Consider the following 26,720-nt stretch of genomic DNA (forward strand, 5'->3'; position numbering starts at 1 on the left):
CAATGACAGAGAAACCTGGAAGGGGGTGATTGGGAGGAATAGATCTTAACCTGAGCTTAACCTGAGCGGTGTCTTGTTATTGGACTCCTGTGCTGGTCATGGATTGTCCATAATGAGCACCATGTTCGAGCATAGGGTGGCTCATGAGTGTACTTGGTACCAGAGCACCTTAGGCCAAAGATCGATGATCGACTTTGTGGTCATATCATCAGACCTGCGGCCGTATGTCTTGGACACTTGGGTGAAGAGAGGAGCAGAGCTGTCAACTGATCACCACCTGGTGTAGTGATGGTGAACTGGGAACGTCTGGCAGAGGCCCCCGCCCGCAAGGTCTTCAAGTACCACCTCCGGAGGAACTTCTTGTGCATCCCGGGGGAGGCAGGGGACATGGAGTCCGAGCGGGCCATGTTCAAAGCCTCCATTGCAGAGGCGGCAAGCAGGAGCTGTGGCCAGAAGGTCATCGGTGCCTGTCGCGGCGGCAACCCTAGAACCCGCTGGTGGACACCAGTGGTGAGGGAGGCCGTCAAACTGAAGAAGGAGGCCTTTCGGGCTTGGCTGGCCCAGGGGTCCCCTGAAGCAGCAGACAGGTACCGGGGGGCCAGAAGGGCTGTGGCTTTGGCAGTCGCTGAAGCAAAAACACGGGTATGAGAGGAGTTCGGGGAGGCTATGGAGAAGGACTTTTGGTTGGCCTCGAGGAAGTTCTGGCAAACCATCCGAAGCCTCAGAAAGGGAAAGCAGGGCTTGTCTCAGTTTGCCCATCCAGTCCACATGTGCTTTGTGGACATGGAGAAGGCTTTCGACCATGTCCCCCGGGGAACCCTGTGGGGGGTACCACCGGGGCCATGGTTACGAGCTGTCCAGTCCCTGTATAACCAAAGTGAGAGCTGTGTCCGCATCCTCGGCACAAAGTCAAGCACGTTTCCAGTGGGTGTGGGACTCCGCCAAGGTTGCCCCTTGTCACCGGTCCTGTTTGTGATATTCATGGACACGATCTCAAGGTCCAGCCGGGGTGAAGAGAGTGTCCAGTTTGGTGACCTCAGAATTGCGTCTCTGCTTTTTGCGGACAACGTGGTTCTGCTGGCTTCATCGGACCATGACCTTCAACACGCATTGGAGCGGTTTGCAGCCGAGTGTGAAGTGGCTGGGATGAGAGTCAGCACCTCCAAGATCCCCCAGGAGGAGCTGAAATGCGTTGCTGGGGAGAGGGACTCCTGGAATAGGCCGCTTAGCCTACTGCCACTGCGACCCGACTCCGGATAAGCGGGTGATAATGGAATGATAATGGATAGTGAGTATTCTCCGGTCATCTATTACAGTGGTCTTCCTCTGTCTACTGGGTCTTTTGACATAATTTCACCAGTTGTTTTTTTCTTATTAATAATGAACTAAACAGTTGATTTGGGCATGCTCAGGGTTTTCACGCTCAATGTTCCTGATTGACTGATTTTCATTTCTGAGCCTTATGGCAGTCATCTTCATTTGCATCAACATTGCTGTCTTCCTCAAGTTGTCACACAATCTCCAAAGGCTATTGCAAAGTCTAGAATCAAGATTAGACCTCAACAGCTCTCTTCTGAATTCACTAAAGACACATCTGTCATCTGTATTTTTGTGCATTGCCAGTCAAGGGTGCCAATAATTCTGGATCCCACTGTATATAAAAGGATTCTGTAATTATGGTTGGAGAAAATGGGAGAAAAGTGCCCAACCAAGGATGGGGAAGATTATGCCACGCCACTGCATTGCTTATACCGTGTTGACTGTTGCATTTTGGGTATGCTCACATGTTGAATAATATGCGGAATAAACTAGTCGATTTTCAGCTCATCAGCCATTATACATAAAATACATTTAAACAAAACGTCAAGTCAAAGTGATTGGCATAGCCAATGAATTTGTAGTTGTATTAGCAATTACAGTTGCATATAACTCACAGTTAGCCTCTTCTAAGTTAACATTTAGGTTTCACTCCCTACTGCAATAAAAATGTATGGTGCTCAATGTTACTTGTGTAACTGCTGACCTACAAATTATCTGTGGCGGTTAAACAAGTTTCAGAAGAATTTGTGCCTTTTCCCACCTGACTCTTGTTTCCTACATTACTCTTCCTTAAAGTATTTCATTTGTCAGTACACCTGTGACATCTGCCCTTACTTATTTCTCAGAAATAGACAGCTGCTAAGCTTGCTAAGCTTGCTAAGCTTGCTCAGCGTTGCTTCATTTTAAAAAGAATATGATGTAGACAACTGATTGTGGAATTATATTAATTCAGTTTAATTTTTTGACAGTTCTATAGATTACATTGGTTCACTCCTGTACTGGATCACAGTGAAATCTTTAGCATACACCTGCAGTCTGTGAATCCTGAAAAGGTTCAGCCCTTTCTGTGCACCCCTCGTGTATAGTCTTCTTGATGTTAAATAAAGAACCCGTAGCTTTCCTGGAAAAAACCCACACAAAACTGACATATTGCATAATACAATATGTATTTTTGGAGATGTTAGGGAAAAACCCTTTCTACATCTTGGTGAGCATTGTCTGATCAAACAGATCCACAGCAAAAAAAACTACTTTACTTGAGTTAACTTTCTTATTTATTCGCAAATAGATACAAAAAGTGAAAGCACTTACCGGGACTCTGATTTGAAACACACATAGTAAGATTTTTTATACACTATCTTGGTACTTTTCCACAAGAGCGGAGACAAAAACAAGGAAGACAACCTAGGATTGTTATTATTTTGTTTCCAGATAAACTCTGACCTTGCCAAAAGATCAGAATGTGCAAGCAACCCCCTTCTAGGAACAGCAGAGACATTAATCTCACAGGCTGTCTCCGCTTGAGTGAGAGAGACAGTGGAAGATTCTTTGTCTAAATCCATCCATTATAGAGCATATTTCCTAGGCACTTAATTCAGCATACATACATACATCTCATTTGTAATAAAGATTATATTAAAAGTTTATTTTTAATCACGTGATTGTCTCTATGTTAACACACACATTGTCAATTGAGAGAACAGAGAACAGCTGAGAAAAACTATTGTTCTGGGACAGAGAAACACAAGAGAGGCAATCATTTAACATATGCAAAGTTGAGCATAGGCTTATCTTGCCTCTGCAGGGTAATGTGCTTTTGTAATTTCACATCCCTTTCTCCAGCAAGTTAACATTGACAATGAAGCCATCCCATTAAAATGTGAGGTTGGGTAATGTGAAGGCAAATCTGAACCTACTGGTTTAATTGTGGGTGCCCAGGCTGTGAAGGAAAGGTCAGCAGACAGGATTCTGTTTGTGTGGTGACAGACATGCTAAGAATCCAGAGGCATAGAAATGGACAATGTTTGGGATACACCATCAGGTGTACATTGTACACCTCAATATATTATTCATATCAACTCAATCACCAGCTTTCTTAAAAACCATGTTCAGCTAAATCAAATATATTTGCTTACTTACTGATTTAGATTACACCTTGTAATATTTTTAATTTGCCATTCACCAAAGCAGGATCAGGAACGGATTTTGTTAAATCCATGAGCGCTTTGAAGTCTCTGAGTGACCACTGACTATTAATAATTTTTTCAATAAGTAATTTCATGTCCCTTGTAGTCCAGTCACAGCAGTACAATTGAGAATGAGCCTTCTTAAAATACTATTTAAAAAGCTTTCAAATTATCCAAAATATCTCACTATTCTGTATTGTTATTGTTATTATTGTATAAGCACTGTTATTATCACTTTGTGCTTCCTAATTGGGTAGCTCGGAGTGCAAGGAGTTTGCATGCTGTCCCCATATCCCTGTTGGCTCTCCCCGGGGTCTTCTCCCATGATGCAGAGACACGCTAAGTTAATTAGCGCTGCTAAAAAGAACATTGTGTGTATGTTGAAGGGAGGGTACTGTAAGGTCTGCTGATTAGCCTGCTCAACTGAAGACCAATGTCTCCAGCCAAGGGAACGAGTCACACTGTATTTCTTCTCTGAGGGTGACACAAACTGTGGCAGATGTTTCTGTGCTCAGTAACTGAATTTTGGTCATCTGAGCCCTGGGATGGAATGTGAGATGGACTCATCTCTAGGGTCTGGCAATCGCTCTATGCCGACTGGCTTCAACTCAAAAGATGTGGCGCAGCACTTAAGTGGCTGTGTTAGTCAGAGTTAACAAGATCAAATTCCAGGTGGGAACAGTACAGTTAATATTCCGATAAGCAGCCGGAAGGAAACTACTTCAGATCACTCAGCAACTATCCTGCATAAATGTTACTAATATGAAGTAAACAAGCAATATAAGAAGTAAACAAGTGGTTCTGGATAAGAAGAAGAAAACAAAACATTTAGGGAAATGTAGCATCTGAGAATGCATAGATTAATTCTTATTTTTGTAATAATACAAAAAAAGACCATGATCAATTGTCAACTTGTATTCAAGCAGAGAAATCCATAGGCTCTCAATGCTAGTGAGCTTTTCCCTTGTGTCAAATTACAGTTTCAAATATTTGCTGAGTATTTATGCAAATGATCCTTCTGCAATATTTTATTATTGTGTTACAGGAACACAATAAAACATGTTTTCTAATGGAAAAGGTCTAACATTTATTTTCTTCCAAAGATCAACTACTGCAATATATTATTTCAGTGTGTCACAAAATGTTTTGGGGGTTTATAATTGTATTTAAATATTTGAAATATTTCACTGAGCTACAAACATCGCCTTGAACAGGTGAGCTCTATGTCACATGGAGGGTCCACACCCTAGGTAAGGTTATTGCAGTTTATTTCCACTGACGTTTTGACCACCCCCTCGATGTACCTAGAGCATCGAGATGACCTAGAGCTGTAAGCCTCTCCTATTTTTCCCCTCTGTGTCGGTGGTGACTAATATCATTGGCTGAAGTGATCAGGGGCGTTTATTTCCGGATATTATCCGGGCTGGATTTTCAGGTTTCTACTCGTGGAGTGTTAAATATAGGAGGGTGTATATTGGCTTGAGTCGGTCTGCGTCTCATTTTCACCATATGACCACGTTAATGTAGATCTGTATGTTCAACTATACTGTTAAGTATGACTGAAAGCTCAGCAAACAAATCGGCAAATGGGGAAGTTTGCCAGCATGCTATAAACGGTATAAAGCCGCGGAAGAACGGTTTCGTGAAGAACAATTACCTCCACCAACAGCAGAAGCCCAAGTATTGCTACCCCGAGGAGAAGGTGAGGCCCTGTCGTCAACGATACGGCAATTTAGTGTACATAAGGAAGGGCTGTGTTTCCGGAAAAGCAAGAATTGGACAGTGTGACGTTATTGTTGCCTGTTTAACTTATTACAGTTGCCAACGCTATCCATTTAGCCTGCTCATAATTATTTTTTTCCAGAATAATATAACACTTGTTATCTTTGTAAAGTGGTATCTGCTAACGTTAGTTATCTATGAATAACTTGATGTCCGTTAGATACAGGCAAGGTTTCTCTTCAGCGGCTGAAAACGAATCTAGTGTAATGTTATAGTCAAAATCACCTTAGCCAGTTGATTCCTAAATTGATCACTTGTCATCGTCTCTTGTTTAGCTAGCTAAATAGATTAACTAGTCCTTAATGTGCTGCTTGGTGGTTTCCGCTATTGTTGGTTAACATAACGTTAGTTAGTTTGTCAGCCAGTCCCAGACCCAGACCTACCGTGTTGTCCGTGAGCCAGGTAATAAAAACGAACAGTTACAGTTACCATGTGTTTTACCTTGGACCCGCATGTTAAATCTCGCCAACGGTAGTGGTCGCATGAATGTACCGACTGTAATAGATGGAACTTGTATGTCTTGCCGTAGTCCTGCTACATTTCATATTGTAACTTATCCTAGCCGGTTAATTAGATAATGCATGGATGTCTCTTGAATATCAAAATCTAGTTAGCATGTAAGTCCTACTCTAGCGAGTTCATTATCTAGCTAGGTTCTGCGAGTTGCGTACCAATGAATTGATGGGAAGATTTAAATAGGAAATTATCGGCATGTAATTTCAAATGTGCTTTTAAGATACATGGTTTATGTTCAAGTTCGCCAATGATCATTGGCTGCTAGCTAGCGTCCTATCGGTCAAATATGCAAGTCAACATGTTTTAACATTAAGTCTGCCACCTAAACAACCCAATTACATTCCCCCGCCACACACACACACACACACACGCACACGCACACGCACACACACACACACACACACACACTATTACTCTGACTAGCCTATACAAATTGACACGGAACCTTTTCTTATTTTTTTCCATTTTGCCAATGTGCTTTTTAGTTTACACACCACTAAGTACAATGGGAAATAGACCTGTGCTATTTTATTGTACACGCTGAATGTACAACAATGTAGCCAGCCACATAGCTAGATCAGCCAACTTATTGTGTCAGCGCCCGTTACTAGATTACTATTCGAGAAAAACGAAACGTGGAACTAACACCCCGAACTGGAAAAGCTGTTTGGCACCAGATTACATTCTTGGTCTCTGAATTTCTCTGAATGTCCAAGTATAGCTGAGAATCCGCCCATTTGAAAATTGGAGGATATTCGTGGCCCAGATACATTTCTTGTTTGTTGCTGTTATAATGAGCGTAAATTTGATATGTTTGAAATTTCTGTCCAAGTCTAACTGTTATGATGGGATATGGAGATTATTCTTCATTGTGTCAGTTCTTGACACTTGTGAGTCTTAATGTTCACCACAATTTATTAAATTAAGGACACAAGAACAGCGCACACACACCCATTCCAATCCAAGTATAAAACGCAGAACCTACAGAACCCTTCAAATTTTTGCTGAAGGTGTTCTCATTGCTAGGACACAAACTTGTTTTTCAAGTTGAATGATTATGCTTCTGTCACTCAATACGTACAGTCGCTTACAATTTTCGAAGTGCAGTGGATATGTCAGTGCATGCATGTTGGAAGAAAATAATTTTCCAGTACATTTACTACGGTGAGCAGTACATTAATCTAATATTTACTATGGACTTTATTATTTATTTATGCATCAGAAGGATGCATGTTCAAACACTATCTGTGTACCCTTCACAGGTCCTTGAATTGTTCTTGAGATCTTATTAATCCATGCAAGTTGTAGGCTACCAGTTCAGTGTATTTGATATGTAAATGACCACATAGAAGTTATTATATATTTTTTTTTAATCGGTGCAAATGTTCATTACTTTGAGTTTGTTAAAGTTAGTTCAAATGTATGTGAATATATTAGTGTTATATTTGTTCTGGAATATGCCTTATATCTGCTATACTGCCTTGTTTGTTTTCTTATGCTTTTTCTACTTCATGTTAAACATTTGGAGCAATATTTTGCTTTCTGTCTTCCTAATGTTTAGGTCCATCATATTGCATGCAATGGAGGATTGTATAGCCGGCTTTTCAATGAATCGTTTGAGGAGACTCCCATGCTGGTTGCTGTCCTCACGTACATGGGTTATGGCATTCTCACAATATTTGGATATCTTCGGGATTTCCTGAGGCAATGGAAAATCGAAAAATGCCACATTGCCAGAGAAAGAGAAGAACAAAAGGTAAATCATCTGATTGGCTTCTTTTCTTCTTTTGACTTGTCCAGTAAAAACTGCTTTTCTGTGAGGTTGTGTTTACTAAAAAGGAAGGAAACATTACTACTGTAAGCCTACAAAGCCAATTTACTCATTCCTTGTGCAGGCGTTGTTTGTGGCTTGAAGAGAAAAGTTGTGTAAAAGTGTTATGCAGAAATGACCGGAGGTGAATATTTAAAGGAAGAGTCACTCAGAAGGATTTCCTTTTGTTGTTGCCTGAAACATTAGTTCTGGCACTGAAATGCAAGCACTTGAATGCAGAGAAACTTCTACTTTGTATTGTATGGTGACAACTTTCAATGTTAAGCTTTAATTGCTTTGCAATCAGCCATTTATTTCTGTGCATTAAATGCTTTTTCTGAAACTCTGAGACATTGGAACTATTTCCAGAATTTTTCATACATCTTTTTCTTTGTTTCAAGGACTTTGTACCGCTCTATCAGGATTTTGAAAACTTTTACACTAGAAACTTGTATATGCGAATTCGGGACAGCTGGAACCGACCCATATGCAGTGTTCCAGGGGCCAAAATGGATCTGGTGGAGCGAGTGTCCCATGACTACAACTGGACCTTTGAGTGAGTGAGCTCTTCCATTCCTGAATGTGACCAAAATAGGGAGGAATCCCCTGTCTTAAGTGTAACATTTAAATTGTCCAAGTCATATTTATATAACAACAAAGTAAGTAAGCAAGCACAGTCTCTGAAATCATGGGAATATTTATTGTAGGCGAATGGTGGAAAGCTGATTGGCTGGTAAGAAGTTTGATAATTTCACATTTGAACTGGTCTCTTATGAGAAAAAGTCATGTTTAGAGCATTTGAATTTGAATATATTTTTACAGTCTAAGCGGTAACAAGTCAGTGTTAAACAGTTGTGTCTGGCAGTGTGATGAGGTCCAGACAAATTGAGCTGTCAATGAGACCGCTGTGGAAGAGAAATGTATAAGAGGCATTATGGATGAAAACCTGCCTAGAAAGCTAGCACAGGAAGACGTCTGTGGGCCAAGCACTGTTTCTTGTGGAACCCCCATCAGAGCACAGGACACAGATAATACCTCTGCAGGGACCCTGCTAGAAGGTGACAGAAGGCAGAGTGTGTGACCTGTTATTGGAGCATCCTACACATCAGAGTGAGGCTGCTTGTACCATGTAGAGGCCATCGGTCATGATGACCCTTGATTTGCTGATGTTTTGAGTTCATCCATGGGGTTGTGTGAGACACACCAGAATGAAAGGTGCACATCAGCACAACCAATATTTAAAATGTATGATACTAAAATTAATTTATCCTCTCAGATACACAGGCAAAGTGTTGAAAGATGTTATCAACCTGGGCTCGTACAATTACCTGGGCTTTGCTGAGAACTCTGGGGTGTGTGCTGATGCTGCTGCAGAGGTGACCAGAAAGTACGGAGTGGGCGTAGGCAGCACCAGGCAGGAGATGGGTAAGACATTCATGCTCCCAGACTGCAGGGAACTTCAGTTCAAGAGATTTCCTTATTAGTGGCACTGAATTTCAGATGTTGCCTTTAAATGAGGCCTATCCGGGAGCTGAAATCTTCTGTTTACTTGTGATAACACAGTATCACGTGTTTACATGTGATAACACAGTTCTCATGTACAGTAGACTAACACAAAACCAACTTCAAAGGTACCAGATGGGAGGCAGATTCATGAAAGGTTGGATAAACCAGTGAGAATTAAAATGGGTAAACTGAGTGTGTAACTGCTGTAATATTGTTTGCTCAGGTAACTTGGACAGGCATGAAGACCTGGAGAAGTTGGTAGCAAAATTCCTGGGAGTGGAGTCTGCCATGGCCTTTGGTATGGGTTTTGCAACCAACTCCATGAACATTCCAGCACTTGTTGGCAAGGTAGTTTTCTTCCGCTTTCACTCTCTCTTATTACGGTCTTCCTCTTGCTGTTCATTTTAGTTCTGTTCAGCTGTTGCCCAATTTTAAAATGCCTTAAAGGTTAATGGGACCTTCTGCTGTATCATCTCACAAGGGTTATGACTCAACGTCCACAAGCTTCCTTTACTGTTCTGCCACCATGGCGCCTGCTCATGACCTCTAGCCCTTAAGCCAGTACGTGAAGAGAAGTAGATAAAAGACCATATATCTACAGGAAACTGGATTGCCCGAGAGCCACTGTTTATTTTTGCCATTTCTACTCCACTTCCTGTTTAAGGGCAGAAGGCTCCATTGTGATGTTGAGCACACAGCAGCAGGCAGTGTGATAGTGTAGATTTCTGTTCCTGATTATATGCTGCTCAGATTAGATTTGTAAATGTTTTACAGCTACAGTAGATGAATAATTAATGTGTTGGCCCCCACGGTTAGTACGTTAGGAATCTCCATTAGAGAGCCATTAATTAAATTAAACATATGACGGGCTGTGTATGTTTGTTGTTATGTTGTCACTAACATTGTGGCAATCACAAGGCAAAGAGGAGTACTGTCCACTTAATCTGAAAAATGTCCTTGTGCAAATATAAAAACTTAGTTGCGCAAGAAGGCCATCTGAACACACTTTAACGTCTTGTGTTTAATATTGTGTAAACTACAATTTGCCAGGATTGAACAATATTTTCACTTCCCATTGGCTGGTGAGGGGAAATCATATGACATTCGTGCATCAGGGTAAAATTGATAATTTGATAAATTGAATTCTCAGCCCTATATTTTTGTGCTGTTCCTGTAGATGCACACCAAGTTTTAGGTTAAGGAACAACTTGAATGTACGTTATGCTTTATGGACTAATGCTGATTTCAGTGTGGTGAATCATTTTTATATTAGTTCCTCCATATTCAGTGATATCCTGCGATTGTGGCCTTGTGTCAGATTAAATGAGTAAGATAATGGCCTCATTGATGTTTATCTCCATGTTGTGAAATGGTAGTGTTGCTCATTCAGCGGAGCGTCTGATGCAATGCAGTCCCTGCGTTAACCAGTCTGCGCTGATCCCTCTGGGTGTGTCCCACTACTGATAAAAATGCATTCTCCTTTCCTCCTCTTGTCTCCTCCCCCCATATTTCCAAATAGGAGACAGGTGAAGGAAAGAAGGATACATTGCTTTTCGAGTGCCGGGAGACACGCTCTGTGTTCCTGTCTATATTTTATCAGGAAGCAGCTTTTCGTAGGTGAGTAATGTCGATGATGCTGTGTCTCGGGGCTCCTCCCTCTCAGGGCTGTCTGATCCTGAGTGACGAGCTGAACCACGCCTCCCTGGTGCTGGGAGCCAGACTGTCCAGGTCCACAATCCGTGTCTTCAAGCACAACAGTGAGCCTGCGTCCTATCTCTGCACTGTTCTGGTTTACTTAATGCTGACCTGTCTCTATGCTGCCTAGCAACAACAACCATTCCCAAGTCAACGGTTGAGGCTTATATCTCTGACGCACATAAACAAAGCAGTGGTGTGTTAACTCTGTGTTGCTCAGTCTCTAGTTATGGGGTAAACACATATGCTATGGAAGGACCCAGCTTATACTGCTTTATGATAGGTTTATATCTGTGAAATGTGTTGTAATGTTTTCTATAGTGCATTTTTACATGGAGTGGGGGATTAATGAACTTTATTTTGTTATTGAGAACTTGTCAATGTTGCTTGGTCAACAAAACCAGAGCTCTAGAGTAACCAGGAGGACAGTGTTGATGCTTGGTTACAAGCTATAAACATTCAACACTTTGTGTATTCTGAAGTCCAAGCACAGAGTGCTCATTGCTGTACTGTTATCTTGTTGCCATGTTTTCTCAAATTCTTCGCCAATGGTATACATTCAAAACAAATTTTTATATCTGACAACTTATTTCAATTGGTAACTCAAGTGTTTGTGAAATTATGTTGAAAATAAATGAAAGAAAGGCATGTGTATATGTGAATCTTGCAACTAATCTTGCAGACTTAATTTTTAAGCAAAGAACGAAAATATCACCGGTGGTTCATACTGTGAAATTTAGTGCTGACCAAAGGACATAAACAGGATATTCAGCTAGTCATGTATACAGGACCAAAATTGGGTTATTTCCAAGACTAAAGTTAAAGGCATAAAGGGAATGTGGTTCTGTTGGGTTGTTTCAGACATACAGAGTTTGGAGAAGCTCCTTAGAGATGCTATCGTTCATGGGCAGCCACGCACTCACAGACCCTGGAAGAAGATCCTCATTGTGGTGGAGGGAATCTACAGGTATACTGAGTGGCTGCCAAGTTAAATGTTCAATGTTAAATGTTCTGCTCAAAGTGAGTTGATCTGAGTCTATTGTGGATCGCATGCTCTGTCGGGAGTTGTTTTAACACTGCCTTCTCTTTTTGAACATGCTTGTAGTTAACAGAGAAGGCCTCTCTTGCTACAGTCTACTTAGTAGTATTTCATAATAATCTCCCTGTGGTTTGCAGCATGGAAGGCTCCATCGTACGACTTCCTGAGATCATCGCCCTGAAAAAGAAGTACAAGGCCTACCTGTACCTGGACGAGGCCCACAGCATTGGAGCGCTGGGTCCCAATGGGAGAGGGGTGGTCAACTACTTTGGGCTGGACCCCAGGGACGTGGATGTCATGATGGGGACTTTCACCAAGAGCTTTGGGTCAGCTGGGGGATACATTGGAGGAAAAAAGGTAAACGGGATCTGTTTGTGTAGCCACACTCAGTTAGTTTATCAAATGCTGTGAATTTGCTGTTGGGCTTTCCAAATATAACGCGATTAACTGTGAGTAATAAGGGTCTACCATCCCTATAACTTGTTAGCCTGTTGCTCCTGTAAGGACAGCTGGTTGTCTCAAGTGGCGTGTCCCTGGCTTCTCGACAAGCAGGACAGGACTTGCGTCATTCATAAAGTATTTCTACACCAGTCACTTCAGCATTTGTTTTCGTCAGGATGGAAATTAGGCTGATTGCATTTGTAGGTAACATTGGTAACACACTGTTGGTGACCATGCAGACAACTCCGTTGGCTATTGTTCCCCATTTTTACTCTGGTGTTTTGTTGGGGTAAATAGATTTTTACACAGGCGTTGTCCATTGTCCTGGAGTAATGATAACAGATAGGGGAAAGTTGAAAAAATATGTCCGGCCCATTGTCTCTGTTGTTGGTCAGTTTGCATTCCACCCATGCCACGATATACGCACGGCTAAATTGAATGTTCACATGTTTTTAATATTACTCCGTGTTTGTAGATCATCGCTATCTACTGTAACCGGAATTTACGTAACGTCATCATCATCTCGCTCGCTACAAAGTTAGTAATTTTATTGTCCTTTGACCTTCTCGGGCATTTAGAAAGGAGTAGGAACAAAAAAAATACAACTACGGCTGCATCTGCAGATTGAACAAAGACAAAAGCCTTGTGTGTCAGTGTCGTCAGGTGTAACGTAAACTAGCTAGCTAACGTTCATGCAGTGGGGACACATTATTGCAATTGCGTTGCTTAGCTAACATTAGTGCAGTGGGGATACATTAGCTAACGTTAGTACCGTTGCTTAGATAGTGGAGTGGAGATGCATTATTGCTAGCTAACGTTAGCAATACCGTTGCTTAGAAACAAATAAACTACTGTTCAGCGGAAGAATACATTTACCATAAAGAATTTACTTTACCCTAAATATAGTTTTAAAAAAATACATTCATTTAAACTTTGTTTTGTCTTTCTTTTGTGAAATTTTGAAAGATAAATGTGGTAACCGTTGTATAAAATCGTTCTGGAACTCGAACCTGTGGTATATCGCGGATATTGGCACAGCTCAGGGGTGTAACGGTGTGCCAATATCAATATCCACGATATACCACGGGTTCTCGTTCCATAACGCTTAATTGTTATAGCATAGTTTAAGGCATTATGAAAAGTAAATTGTCAAGACCATAAGTTAACCACATGAAAATCATTCATGAAGCCTCAGTGAATGTATGAAGCCACACTTCATGATATGATTCTCATATCAGATCATGTCAGATCTATCTATAGGTGACATAATGTATACATTATACATTATCACACACACATTGTTTTGTATGGTTGTAATGCATGTATTTTGAAGTGCTCGGTGTGCATTCATGAATATGCTCTGTAGTCCACAACATAACAGCTTAATTGGACAATTAGTAAAACATTGCTCTAATGTAATTGTAATGTAGTGCTTCTGTAATGCTCATGAATGCATAATAAATGCTTTCTGAGAGAGTGTTACCAATTATTTAGTTGTGGTTCAAGTGTGGGTCATTGCCTGTAACCTTTAAAAAAAAATCATAAAAGCACTGATTCCTGTATTAGCACAACCACTGGTAGTAAGTAGTATGAAAACAGGATGCCAAAAGCCCTCTGGATTCAAAAAATGTTTTGTTAAAAAAGAGGCTACCTTGGGGTGAGTCTTAAATGTACTCTGGTATTAAATGACTTCGCAATGGCAAGGACTAAAGGATCATTTCCTCTCTTTGTTTTATGTTCCTTTATGGGTGATTGAGAAACTATGAGTCAGATTTATGCATGTCATTCACTCCCAACTTTGTTGATTCTCATACTGTAACCTTTGTCCGAGGTCACTAGTCAGGTTTCAGCCTGCCTTTTGTCATATTCAGTGCTGATACCCACCATCCTGAACCCAATAATGGCAAAAACATAAGTGGGAGTTGATAAAAAGGAGATTATTGGGAGAAAAAACTCTAAAAGAACCCTCAACAGATTGGATTTACATCATGAATTTGTACTATTTCATGAAGTGAAATATCTCAATGCATTCCAAATCATTGATTTGACTTGAACTGAATATTTACAGAACTGTGTGTTTTCTCTACAGGAGCTGATAGACTACCTCTGTACACATTCTCACAGTGCTGTCTACGCCACGTCCATGTCACCCCCCGTGGTAGAACAGATCATCGCTTCTATGAAGTGCATTATGGGAGAGGACGGGACCACTATTGGTAAGTTTGAAAACAGGGGCATTGCTATTGACAGTTTTGGCTGATACAAGCAAAGCTAAAGCAAGCTTGTATCACCCAAATTGAGCTAAAGCGGAGTCCGTACAAGTATTGTAGGACTACCACAAGGTGGCGGTATAGACCTTTTAAGAATATGGTATGCCAAGATGGAGCCTCTGTTCAACTGCATATCAAAGTCTGTCAGTATGCAGTCCTCACACTAGGGGATAGAGAAAAGCTTAACTGCGGTCTCCTCTTTTATCACTAAACAGTTTTTGCTTTCAACAAAGAATATAATTGAGGTAAATTATCATTTGCATTTTTTAAATCCCAGTTTTAGCTCTTGTCTAATCTATCTGAAAAAATAACCAAATAATTCTGCAATAAACCAAAGTGCAGTGCAAATTTGCAGTTGGTTACTGTTCATTAGTCTGTAGTGAGATTAAACCCTTCCAGCTGAAAGAAGTGTTTGAGCAGACCCAAGCTACCTGTAGCCTCCGTCTGCTCTCAGAAACCATCATTTCCTGTACAGTGCAGCGTGCCTGATGTTTACCAGCCTGGGGGGTGTGGATAAGACCTTGTTTTTATGCCATTTCCCCTCCAGCCCGTAGCTGACATCACGCATACCTGTGTCCTTAACCAACTGCGTGGTAAGCAGTGGGAGTACCATTTCCCCACCTCCGAAATCCACATACACCCTATTGCCAAAAAACTGCAGTCAATCATAGTTACACAAATTGAACATTTTATACCATTATAAGAATCCTTTTTTCAAAGGTTTGTCCACAAGATGATCTCCTGGAATAGGAAGTAGGCCTTCATTTGAGATGAAGTCTTTCACACATTCAGGCCCATTTTTCCATTTGCCATTAAATAAGGCAGTTCTGTTGCACAGATGCGATTTGGCAGTTTGTTTGATCCTGGGAAATGGTTAACCCATAATCTGCCACGGCAATGCATCCAGATTCTTTGACACTGTTCAAAACCTTCCCCTGCCAATCAATTTTAACAGGGCAGTTCCAACAAACAGCCATCCTTCTCATGCCTTATCCAGGTGAAGGGAGACAAGTATTCACTGTGAGTAAAGGACACATAAGGCACATTTAGCTTCCGGACAAAGACCTGTCATTCCCAACACCCGGCCCAGGTGCTTTTTCCTTTATCTTTTTTTAATATACTTTATTTATATTTTATGGTGGCAGGGTTTATTTTAGATCCTCTGCTCTCCCCATCTATCACTCTATAACCTGGTGCTGAAGGTGCAACACACCTCTGGACTGACCATGTGCAAGTCTTATTAGCCCTCCTCTTAGTCTGAGTGACGGCGATATTGACTCACACGGTTTAAAATCTCCTGCAGATTCACTGACCACTTTTTTAAGCCTCTCCACAAAACGCGCATTGAGACGCATGTCCGTAGTACCTCAGAATGCGTTAAACATAGAATATGTGTTTTGTTTTGCACCGACTTGCTTCCTGAAATCTTTACAGTGTCTACATTTGCAAAGGATGGTGTACCACGATGGGATTACAAAGGCATTAAGGCATAAGCAACGCAATAACAAAGCTATGGCCTCCGCCCAATTGGTGTAATGTGGTGCTAATTATGTGATGAATTTACACTGATGCAAGTAGGAGTTGGGTCATTTATGCTGAGCTTGGCTGTGGCAGTCATTGGCCACCTGGTAAAACAGGGAACACAAAGCAAAACCAATCAAGGTTTGGTGGGGGGTTTCATAAAGAGCGGATTTCCTCTGTGTCCCCTTGAGAGCACACACCTTTTCAGACCCACTTGTGCCTGTGTTGTTTTACACTTCAGGCAAAGGGAAGCCATCATTGAGCTCAGTTATTTCGTCCTTGTTCAAATTCATTTTCCCGTTTGGCCGGCAAGCCAGACTGCCTCTAAATCGGCTGAAGTGGTCATTGAATGTGTTCACTGCTCCTTTTCATTTTCTCTAGTCTAATTTTTCAGTTGGATTCAGAAGATTCATTTTCGATTGTGTCCACAGGAACATTTTTTCTAATTAAATATGCGTTATTATGCAAATATGTTGAAAACTTTCTGGGCCTTTACGAATCAGTTTGTTTCCCAAAGACTCATCTCAGAACAAGTCTTTGGATACCAGCCAATTAACTGTTAACATTCATTGCTTGTAAAGTGCAGTATGTGCATTCAATTTTATAATCTATAATTTGTTATTTAGCTTTTATCCAAAGCTACTTAGTTGATTAGACTAAGCAGGAGACAATCCCCCCTGAAGTAGTACGGGGTTAAGAGCCTTGCTCAAGGGTCCAACAGTTGTGCGGTTACACTGGGGCATGAACCACCAACCTTCCGGGTCCCACTCATGTACCTTAGCCACTAGGCTACAGGCTGCCCCAATTCAGGTTTTCAATGTTTGCATCTGATACTACTTTCTTGCGTACATTTTAATAACATTGGTATTTTTCACAGCCGTTTTAGATACTGTAATACATTGTCATAATCAACGTATAGTGCTTGGGTCTCAGCTGTGGTCTAAAGGGACTGCCAAATGAAGTGTTTGTTTTTTGCTGTATTAAAACTATGATTGCACAAACCCTAGGATAATTAAATGTAAAATTGGTTCTGTTTCATGTTAACCTAGATTTAAAACTTGCCACATGTAGCCAATGCGTGCAAAGTATGCAAGTGCTGTAAGCATGTGCATGCTTAGTGACAACAGATGCAAGAAATGCAGATAAGCCTTGTGGTCTTGGCGGGCAGTTGTTAAGTAAATTCTCCAGTTAGAAGGGTAAACCTCACTCAAACCCGGAACTTTATCAAAAGGTCTTCGCCAGGTGTTTCGGAAGCCAGAGGGTACTTTTTCGCTACGAAGATGCATTCAAGATAATATAGTCTTGTTTGTCAGTCGTTAGGCGTAAACAAGTGTAGACAAAGGAGCCTTTTTGTAAGGAGTTACTTTAAGTCATAAATCTGTCCAGTTAGCAATCTTCCTCCTACAGGTGCAATAAAGTGTGTTTGTCATTCCTGAGACTGCCAAGGTGTTTGAGGAGGAGAATGGGGTCGTGTAGTCGAGAGTGCCTGTCTCGTTTGTTCATGGCATCTTTGAGATGGGTTTCACCTTGTGTGCTCACTCAGACCAATGACGGCCATTTGTCTCCGTCCGAGGTGTTGACTTGTGCCGGCGCGGAGTGCAGATACACGTGTTTTAGGTGTTAAAGTGTGTTTGTCTGTGACCCCCTCTTGGGATGAGGGCAGGCCAACTCCAGGAAGAGAGAGAGAGCCTTGGATCTCTGTACGCCACCCTGCCTTCCTTGATTCTTTGAGATCCTGATAAGACCGTTCCTTGTATTTAATGAGTTACTCAAAGAACTAAAAGAACTCCAGTGAGAACTCTGTGCAGGTGGAGCCGTGTAGATTGTAAGTTGTGCAAGGGAAAACATTCATTAATGACATTAATTGAATGTTTTTAATTAATTTACTGATTGATCTATTGTTTTAAATGAATTGGTTTACCTCGCAGTACATTTCACTCTGAATTTCGTCACGGTGACGTCTGAGTAAGCCATAAAAAATGTAAGGCTAATTCTAGGGCAGTGTGTAATGGGAAGTGAGTGTTTTAAGTGTTTCAAAATCCGTTATTGGACCACTAACATGGGTTCCTTCCGGAACAACGATGGGTTTCAACCGCCGGCGTACAAAAGGAAGTTTTCAGCGCGGGAGGAGATCCATCTATTCTTCGTGGGATTGTTTGAACATGTGTCACAGACATGGTGAATGAATCAGGGAGATGAATGGCTCGACTGCAGCCCGGCTTCCTGTCCCCCTCGTCAGGAGCACGGCGCTCGGACCGGGCGGTTGTAATTATCTCCCACTAGATGAAAAGGAAGCGAGGAGAAACCTTCATTTGAAAGGAACACGGCTCCCACATCTGGAAGCTTTTTGAGCCGCCTTTTTCACTCCAAATCTCCAGTCAGTGTCTGGAAGGAGTTAAGAATGTGTATTGTGAAACTGGTCGCTGAAAGTGTACCCCAGAAAGATTTACTTTGGAGGCACCCCTTTCCCAAGAAGCACAAGCACGTCGACTGAAGGGTTTGAAGTTAAGAGTTTGAGTTTCCCTAAAATCTTCATTGCTTTCAGATGCATGTTCCTATTTAATATATTCATTCTTGCAGTTTTGCCATGCCGGTGAGATATTCCACCTTGTTTTCTTGCACTTCTCAAATGATGTTGACTGCACCTTCGTAAGTTGTCCCATCTTGGAATAGTCGCTGAAAAGCCGGGAGGGGGGGGGCTGAAAGATTTTTGGTTTGGGGATAATTTTGTGGAATTGCATGTGCTTTAACATAATCCATGAAACCTTAACGTCCTACAAAATATATCATGAATGGCTGTTAATTACATACAAATGAGATTTGTTTTGATGGAAATCGCTCATTCGTCAGTGTAATTTGTCACTGCTGTCGCTCCTAAAAGGGGACACTTTGGGGGGTGTTTGTGGCGGGCCCGGTTTCACTGCTCGGTGTTTAAGATTACGCATTGCGGAGAGTTGCTTTTCAGCCACAGAACGGGTGACCCGGTCACGACTTGCTGTATCTGTCAGTGGCCAATTTACACCGGGGGTGGGGGGTGGGGGTGTTCGCTGGAAGATTCCAGTTTCACAGCCAGCGGAGGCACTTTTCACGAGCGCACGTCGGAGAGACCAGCACGTGTCTTGTGCGATGGGCTCTCACGTTGCACTTTGGTAAAGTGGAGTGCCCTTTTTTCTGTCCTCCCCCCCCCCCCCCCCACTGCCCCTTTCCTCTCTTTGCTAGTGATTACTGCTTTCTTTCTCCTCTCCTCTCAGGAAATACGTGCTGTAAAACAAAACCTGCGTGTGGGGTGCCAGATGTTTACTTTCTCCTGCTAAAAATATTCAATGGAAACGCTTGCGATTGAGGCCTTGTTTGGTACTAGATGGAATTTGCAACCCATAGATCCGATCCTCTGTCTCACAGTGCGTAGCACCAAAATTGCAGGACTTTGTATTTGCAGTTTACAGTTTAGCTATTAACATACTCTTTCAGATGTACAAAAGTGCTTTTCTCGTGGTGGTGGTGGTGGTGGTGATGGTGAGAAGCAGACGGACATCGGACTGACAATGCAAGAAATTGCCAGGGAAATATGGATTCCTCCAAGCAGGTCTTCAGTATGCATGGAATGTTTGACAAGTGAGAACCAATACTTGCAAACGTAACCTTTTGAATGGATCACTCTGCAGTTGGCCAAATGTTTCTGAATTCCTTCAGGCTCGGGACAAGCCTGTGTGCACTCGAGCGCATTCTCAGGAACTCCCGTCAGGCTGGTCGTGTCTGAGTGTGCATTTCCAATTTCCTTTCTGCAGCCTCCTCTAATGGAAATGCCATACAGTGCTGGGAAAAACGGGCTTCAACCAGACTTGAACTGGGAATTGCACGGGAAGAGTGTGGTGTGAATGGTTCATTAATTTTAGGTTGGGTTTGTGAGGTTTTTACAGCACTGCTTTGCATTGGGAGTTAGTGGAGGGTTAGCACTTGCCAGTTGTCTTTAGGCTACAACAAAACAAATTTGCATACTTTTTTTTTTTAATTCAGTCATTTAAATGTAAAAATCTTTTTATTTTCTATTTAAAAAAATTTTTTTTTTTTTTTTTTTTTCAAATTTTTTTTCTAAATTTCCCACTATAAAAGTTCACCCAAACTGTCTGGGCATGGTAATGAGAACTGTCAATTAGCTATGATTGACAGACTGTGCCCCCACTTTCCGCACATTGTTGTTTGCTACCATTATGACTCCATGATAGGGAGACTGAATTTTCACAAGCTAGCTAGCTAACATAACTATCGATAGCTAAGGTAAGTACGTTGAGTTATCCAATAATAATTTTCCCTAGCTAGCTAGCCAAGTTAAGATAAAAGCACAACTATGACGTCCTTATCAAAGCAAACTAGCTAACTTGCTAAAGTTGTTGATTATGTCACCTTATGAAAGCAATCTAGCTAGCTAGCTAAATGAATACAACCAGAAATGCTGTAATAGTCCTTAAAAGGCACTCTAATTTAAGTGAACCTAATGTTAGTAGAATAATTGGATTGTCTTGCCTGTAGAAAGGCACAAAAACTGTGTGGATAGGGGAGTGGTTATCCTCATGTGATGCACTACGAGGAGAACATTCTCAACCGGTTGAAAATAGGACGATAAATTTAACACGCCTATTTCTCCAAAACTAAAGAACAGACATACTTGATATTTTCATCGTGTTTCTTCAATGCTGTCAATGCTTGTGCAAATAGCATATAAAAACCTAGAAAGTGTGACCAACCACCTTGTTAATCCTTTAAGATGAATAGTCACACAGTCTTCCACCTTTGACATTTTCAAATTAGTTTAATAGACTTAGACAGAACAGCCTCTTAAGTCTATTAACTCTAAGACTTTACACCACCAGGGAGGTTTTCTGCTTTCCAGTTACTCATTCATTTTCAACTATAAATTTGAATTACAGTTCCCAGCAGTTGCTCTGGGGCATGAAGCTAAAGCCTAAATTAATTGTAATTGTTTTGAAAACAAAAGAGTGGAAACATTGACAATGGTGGAGTTTTTTTTAATCCGTCTGAATTCCGATCTCCGCAGGCCGGGAGCGGATTCAGCAACTGGCGGAGAATACGACGTACTTCCGTAGAAGACTCCAGGAAATGGGCTTCATCATCTATGGGAACGCCGACTCCCCCGTGGTTCCCATGATGCTCTACATGCCAGCGAAAATCGGGTTGGTTCAGACCCCCACACGACGCTGTAAGCCACAGGTGTAGTATTGACCTGAGTGAAAGGTGCTCATTTCTCCCCCTCTTGCTTTCTCCAGTGCGTTCGGGCGGGAGATGCTGAAGAGGAACATCGGGGTGGTGGTGGTTGGGTTTCCAGCAACGCCGATCATCGAGTCCAGAGCTCGCTTCTGTATCTCTGCAGCACATACCAAAGAAATGCTGGACATGGTAAGCTCTCCCTCTTTATGAGCCGTGCGCTCTCCACCTCAACAGCCCACATTCATCCAGGTCCTTTAAACCCCTCGACATTCTCCGTAGCCAGCGAATACGAATTGGCCGACATTTGTATCCTTTAAGCGAAGCCAAGCTAAACGTGCTAATTTTCCCTTTGTTATTTTGTGCTATTTGCGCACGTCACAAGACTGCAAAAAATGTCCAAATGCTGCAATTTCCCGTTAGAGAAAACGTTTGATGGAAGGGCCTGACCCATAGCAAAGGCGTAAAAAATGTGAAATAAACGCAGCACAAATTAGCTTGCAAAACTGAGCTGGACTGCATAGCCAGGTTAAGTGAGGATACATGCAACAATTATGCCCTGAACAGCTGAGAAATGTTACAACTCTGAGGTCATTAGACTGAAATGAGCAACGTGGTTCGCCTCTTAATTAAACACTGCATCTTAATACCAGCTTAAAACCCCAGTCTTTCAATTAGGCCAGTGTGCACATTTCAGGATTTCACAGGCCAGTTATGGAAGTCTGTAATAAGGCTCGTAGGCGTGTAAATGCTCCCCCTTCAAAGCCAGGGTGGGCTGTTTGCGACATGAATGAATTTTAAGAAGTTGGTGCCCCGTTTCACGTGTGAGAGGGCGGCTTTACGTAACCATGGCTTCCATGGTGCCCTGCTTTTTGGCAGGAGATCAAAGAGCATCTAATCTGCCTCCCCAAGGACACTTGATTTAGCCATGCTGAAAAGTATATTGCGCTTTTTCCCCCCAAAAAAAGCCCCACTCCGCAATAGAATCGCCTTTGTTGAACGAGTCCTCGTATGAAGCCCCACATTTTTCTTGTTTTAAGCAAGTACCCTTTCACACACATGTTCATGAAATGGTTAACATTTTTATTCAGGACTTTGGGGGGGGGAGAGGAAAGAAACAGGCAAATTGCTTCCACATGGCTGGCAGTAACACAATACAGAAAGGTGTTCTCTATTGCTAAAGAATACTTTCACTTGACTGTGGTTTGCCTGTTCTTTCTGTGATGGTCTTTGCTGGGCCGTTTCATAAGCTGTAGCTGCTCTTAATGTAGAGTGGGATCTTTCATGTGTGTTGTTGAAATCTGCTGGTGATCTGCTTCTGTCAGATTGATTTGTTAACTGCATCTTCCCTCCATATTGGCTTACTTTTGAACACACACGAGACACATTATTCACTCCTGATCTGGTCATGCATTGTAAACCAGCCCCAAATGACTCCTTGTCTGTTGATGCCATACTTTGCACATGATGTTGAGCTGTGTGTTTTTGTAGCCCATTTAACGGGTAACATAAAAGACTTGTGCACAGCGCCCTCAGTCATATCACCGAGAGTGATGTGAAGTCATTGTGTGCATTCTGTTTTCCTGTCTCAACCTGACACCGGAGCAGATATTGCATTGCGGTCTTGTCCGACCTTATTGCTCTCTGTTTGCAGGCATTAAACATGATCAGCGAGGTGGGCGACTTGTTGCATGTGAAATACTCCCGACACAGAATACTTCCCTCGCTGGACCGATCCTTTGATGGGGAGACCACATACGAAGAGAATGAAGATTGAATGTCTTCCACTGCAACCAAATGTGCACTGCTCGTCTGAAGCACTCTGTGAAAATCCACAGAACCACTTAATATATAACCTAAGCCCCTTTTATCATCCTTATTTTAACACATGGAGCTCATGATGGCAAGGCAGTGTGCACAGAGTGCTTTCTGTTCTTTTCTTTTTGTCTGAAGCACTGTTTGGTTTGTGTCTTAACTTATTGTGGCCTTTTGTTTATTTTGGGGACTTTGCAGAAGACGGGTTGTCAATGTGTTTGTGTGCCCAGATTGTGTTTGTGCTATATTAACTCTGAACCTCTTGAATTGGCACATTTTAAAAAGGGAGCCTAGAAGGAAAAAGAATAAATTGAACACCCAAATACTTTTTAAATGAATACAGCAACTGCTGTCCAAAAACCACTGAAGTTTATACGTTTTTGTTTCCATATCATTGCAGGTGGACTTTTGTTCATCTATCACATATCAAATTGGCAACTTTCCGTTTTGTCTTTTTGTATAACTTAAATTTCTGCTAGGACCAATCTCTTAACTTGAATTGAGGCATTACCTTTCTTACTTTACCAAAGTATTTATTTTTTTTAGATGGAAAGCAGCTTTGGGTAATGTCAATGCAAATGACTCCTCTGTGAACAGCTATACAAAGCTGTCAGAATGACTTTCCAAATGATTCCACTTGGAGCTTTTTGAAAATGGCTAAGACCTGTTAAGTCATTTTTATTCTGTTTTCAAAAAGAAATGATCGGTGTGAATTAGCTGTATTTCTGTTGGGGACTGATATATTTAAAGTGCAATCTTGTTAAGTACTACTGTTTAGAAAGAGTTTTATTCATCTTAAATTTTATACTGCTGTGATATTTTTTTTAAAGCTTCATTCTTATCTGTGCTCATCTGTATTGTTTATCATTATGAAAGACACAAGGTGTTTTTAAAAGCTGAAGGAATGTGATTTTTTTTCATTATCATGAAGGGGTCTGAAAGTGACTTGCACTTGTTCTTACTTGCCTTGGATGCATTCTTTTCATGTATAGATTTATTTAAGGTGTCTTTACTTAAATAGACACTTTATATTAAGTGTCTTTTTTTCTTTTCTTTTTTTACTGGGCAAAAATGGCAGCTCCAAACAAACTCTCAAAATGCATGCATGTTTACAGACTGCATGCTCCCAGTGCAAGTACTACTGATGGGTATTTTTATCATTTGTAATCCTTAAAAATGCATGTATGACGTAGTCAACTGAAGCTGCTAGTTTACAGTAAAAGGGTGCTGAATCGATCATATTTCACTGTTTTGTGACTTGTCTTAAAACCAGGAGTCATTCCAGATTTAGTCTTAAATGACCAGCGTAGTGGTATGTATTGGTCTTCCTCCTATAATGCATCAAAAGTATGTCAAATGTGTTTGGTCATTTTTCTCTGCTTTGCTTGACAGGAGAACTTGAAACAATGTGAAGTCTGACGATGACCGTCTGACATAAAAAAGCAATGAAGAAAAGCAATGAATGCCGTAATGACAAAAAAACGTTAACTCTTACGTTATAACGTCTAACCAGACTAAATAACAACTGTCAACTGAATTGTTTAAGTGTACAAAGATGTCTATTTATATTATGAATGATATAAGTCATTCTGTTCCTTTCTTTAAAGTTGAAAGTTCACTACTGGAGTAATATATTTTCTTTATTTTTTTTGTATTGTTCTTTTTTGCAATAGAATTTTAACAATATGGTATGCTACTGACAAACGCATACCTTGTCAAAACTGGAAGGTCAAACTGTCAGGGAAAGTGCAGTGAATTAAAGGCTTGGATATTGGATTGCTTTTAAAACATGTTTGTATTCAAACTTAACTTGCTACCAATAACGCATAGAAATCGCATACTTTTTGGATCAATGCTGTTTGCTACATCTTGGTGAGTCACTTCAATTTGCCGTTTCACTTCTTTAAAATATTAAAATATGACTGAAAATAATCTTGTTTACTTTATATTTATTTTACATGTAAGTACTGACACTGTGATGTGCCGCAACCATCGTATAGTCCAAGTCCACTTTGCGTGTAAGAAGTGTTTTTTTCCCCAACTTTGTTTTTATTGCATTATTGAACATCGACCTAAAGACAATGACCATATTACCGCTATATGGAGTTGTTCTTTGATTGATTTTCATACCAAAACCAGTGGTTTCAAAACATGGCTTGAGCAGGTCAAACCATGTCCAGCTGGTTTGAACTTGTTAATCAGCTACCAGCTGTCTCAAAACCTAGCTTGAGCTGTTTTTTTTTCCAGCAGGGTATGTACTACCTACCTTCACTGCCTTTAATGTTGTCTTTAATTATAAAGTGGATTGTTATTCCTCCTCTCTTTAAAAATATGCCGACTCCACGGGCACTGCATATCCAGTCTCTGTTTAGATATTGTATGGGGTTTGAGCTATGTTTCCTGAAGGAATGCTATGTGTACTTTATATGTATTTTGAGTGGGTCAGAAGCTTCCAACCCTTGACTTGATTATTGACTCCTTTCATATTCCAAGACATCACATTCATCTTTTTAGCCATCATTCTTTAGAGAAATTGTAAGCAGCCTGACTTCTACATTTTACATGATGAGCAATTGATCATATGTCAAACACTTTGGCTGAATAATGCTGATACAGTATGGAACAAATTTGTTGGCAGAAGGGCTTTAAGTCATCAAGGGTCCAAGGTATCAAATGATTCTCAAACCATCAAGCTGCTACCAGTTATGCAGTAGATACTACAACGATTGTTTCCCCTGATGAATTTTTTAAATTCTTGTAGCATCTACTGCATATCTGACAGCAGCACAGTGGTATGAGGCTTACTGATACATTGGACCCTTGATTACTTAAAGCCATTTAGCCAACAAATGTGTTCATACTGTATCAGCATAATTCACAGCTGAATCTAGTCCCACCCCCCAATTCCCATAGAGATTAATTCAAATGCAAATTATTTTAGTATCGCTTGTAGGACAAACGACTCTGATGATGTTGACATCAGGAAGTCATGGCATGCAAAATATATGCAACAAAATACAAAACATGATTCTTTTATTTGACATGTTAATTTGTCTCAAACATTGAAATGGGGGACGACCTATAAAAAGTTCTGTAATTACTACAGGGTAAACCAAAATCTATAAACAAATACCCTTAAATAAAAGCTGTGAGTCTGCACTTTGACCACATATGAATTGTTTAATTACAAATAAAAACATAAAAATATGAAAGCAAGGTGACCCCAAACTTCAAACAATGGTTTTAAGAAATGGGAGGAAAGTATCTCAGTAGCTTAGAGGAAGATTATGCCAAAGTAGTGTTTGAGTCACTACTATGACTAATGCCACTCATAGTACTGGCTGTAAAAACTATTAATGGCTGCATTTTGGGTATGTTAACATGATGAATAATATAAAAACTGTGATCTAATTTCAGTCCATCAGCCATTGCACCAAAAATAAGTTCAGAGGTGTGGCATTGCGTAACCTCAATCAGTTTAATCTTTTCTAATTTAACTTTCAGGTTTTACTCCCTACTGCAAAAAGAATATACTGTACTCAGTTACATAAAGCTGAACTACAAATTCTCAAAGGCTGTTATCAAAGTTTTTATGA

General features: G+C 40.9%; 1 protein-coding gene across 1 annotated transcript; it reads left to right on the plus strand.

The window, feature by feature from the left end:
* Positions 1–4,930: 4,930 nt before the first annotated feature.
* Positions 4,931–25,056, plus strand: LOC133142123 (serine palmitoyltransferase 2-like). Its single transcript, XM_061263123.1, has 12 exons — positions 4,931–5,208; positions 7,366–7,560; positions 8,016–8,170; positions 8,891–9,039; positions 9,344–9,468; positions 10,784–10,877; positions 11,677–11,782; positions 11,992–12,211; positions 14,385–14,511; positions 21,143–21,278; positions 21,372–21,501; positions 22,964–25,056. Exons 1-12 carry the CDS (start codon positions 5,062–5,064, stop codon positions 23,084–23,086), a joined length of 1,707 nt encoding a protein of 568 aa, XP_061119107.1. The 5' UTR covers positions 4,931–5,061; the 3' UTR covers positions 23,087–25,056.
* Positions 25,057–26,720: the final 1,664 nt, after the last annotated feature.

Source organism: Conger conger, chromosome 1 (assembly GCF_963514075.1).
Source record: "Conger conger chromosome 1, fConCon1.1, whole genome shotgun sequence".
Lineage (NCBI taxonomy): Eukaryota > Metazoa > Chordata > Actinopteri > Anguilliformes > Congridae > Conger > Conger conger.

What these genes read in the sequence shown, in the direction of transcription:
- LOC133142123 (XM_061263123.1), top strand. Translation starts at nt 5,062, where the DNA reads ATGACTGAAAGCTCAGCAAACAAATCGGCAAATGGGGAAGTTTGCCAG. An exon ending in GAGAAAGAGAAGAACAAAAG is followed by an intron (nt 7,561 to 8,015) that starts GTAAATCATCTG and finishes CTTTGTTTCAAG; the next exon opens with GACTTTGTACCGCTCTATCA. An exon ending in CCGTGTCTTCAAGCACAACA is followed by an intron (nt 10,878 to 11,676) that starts GTGAGCCTGCGT and finishes GGGTTGTTTCAG; the next exon opens with ACATACAGAGTTTGGAGAAG.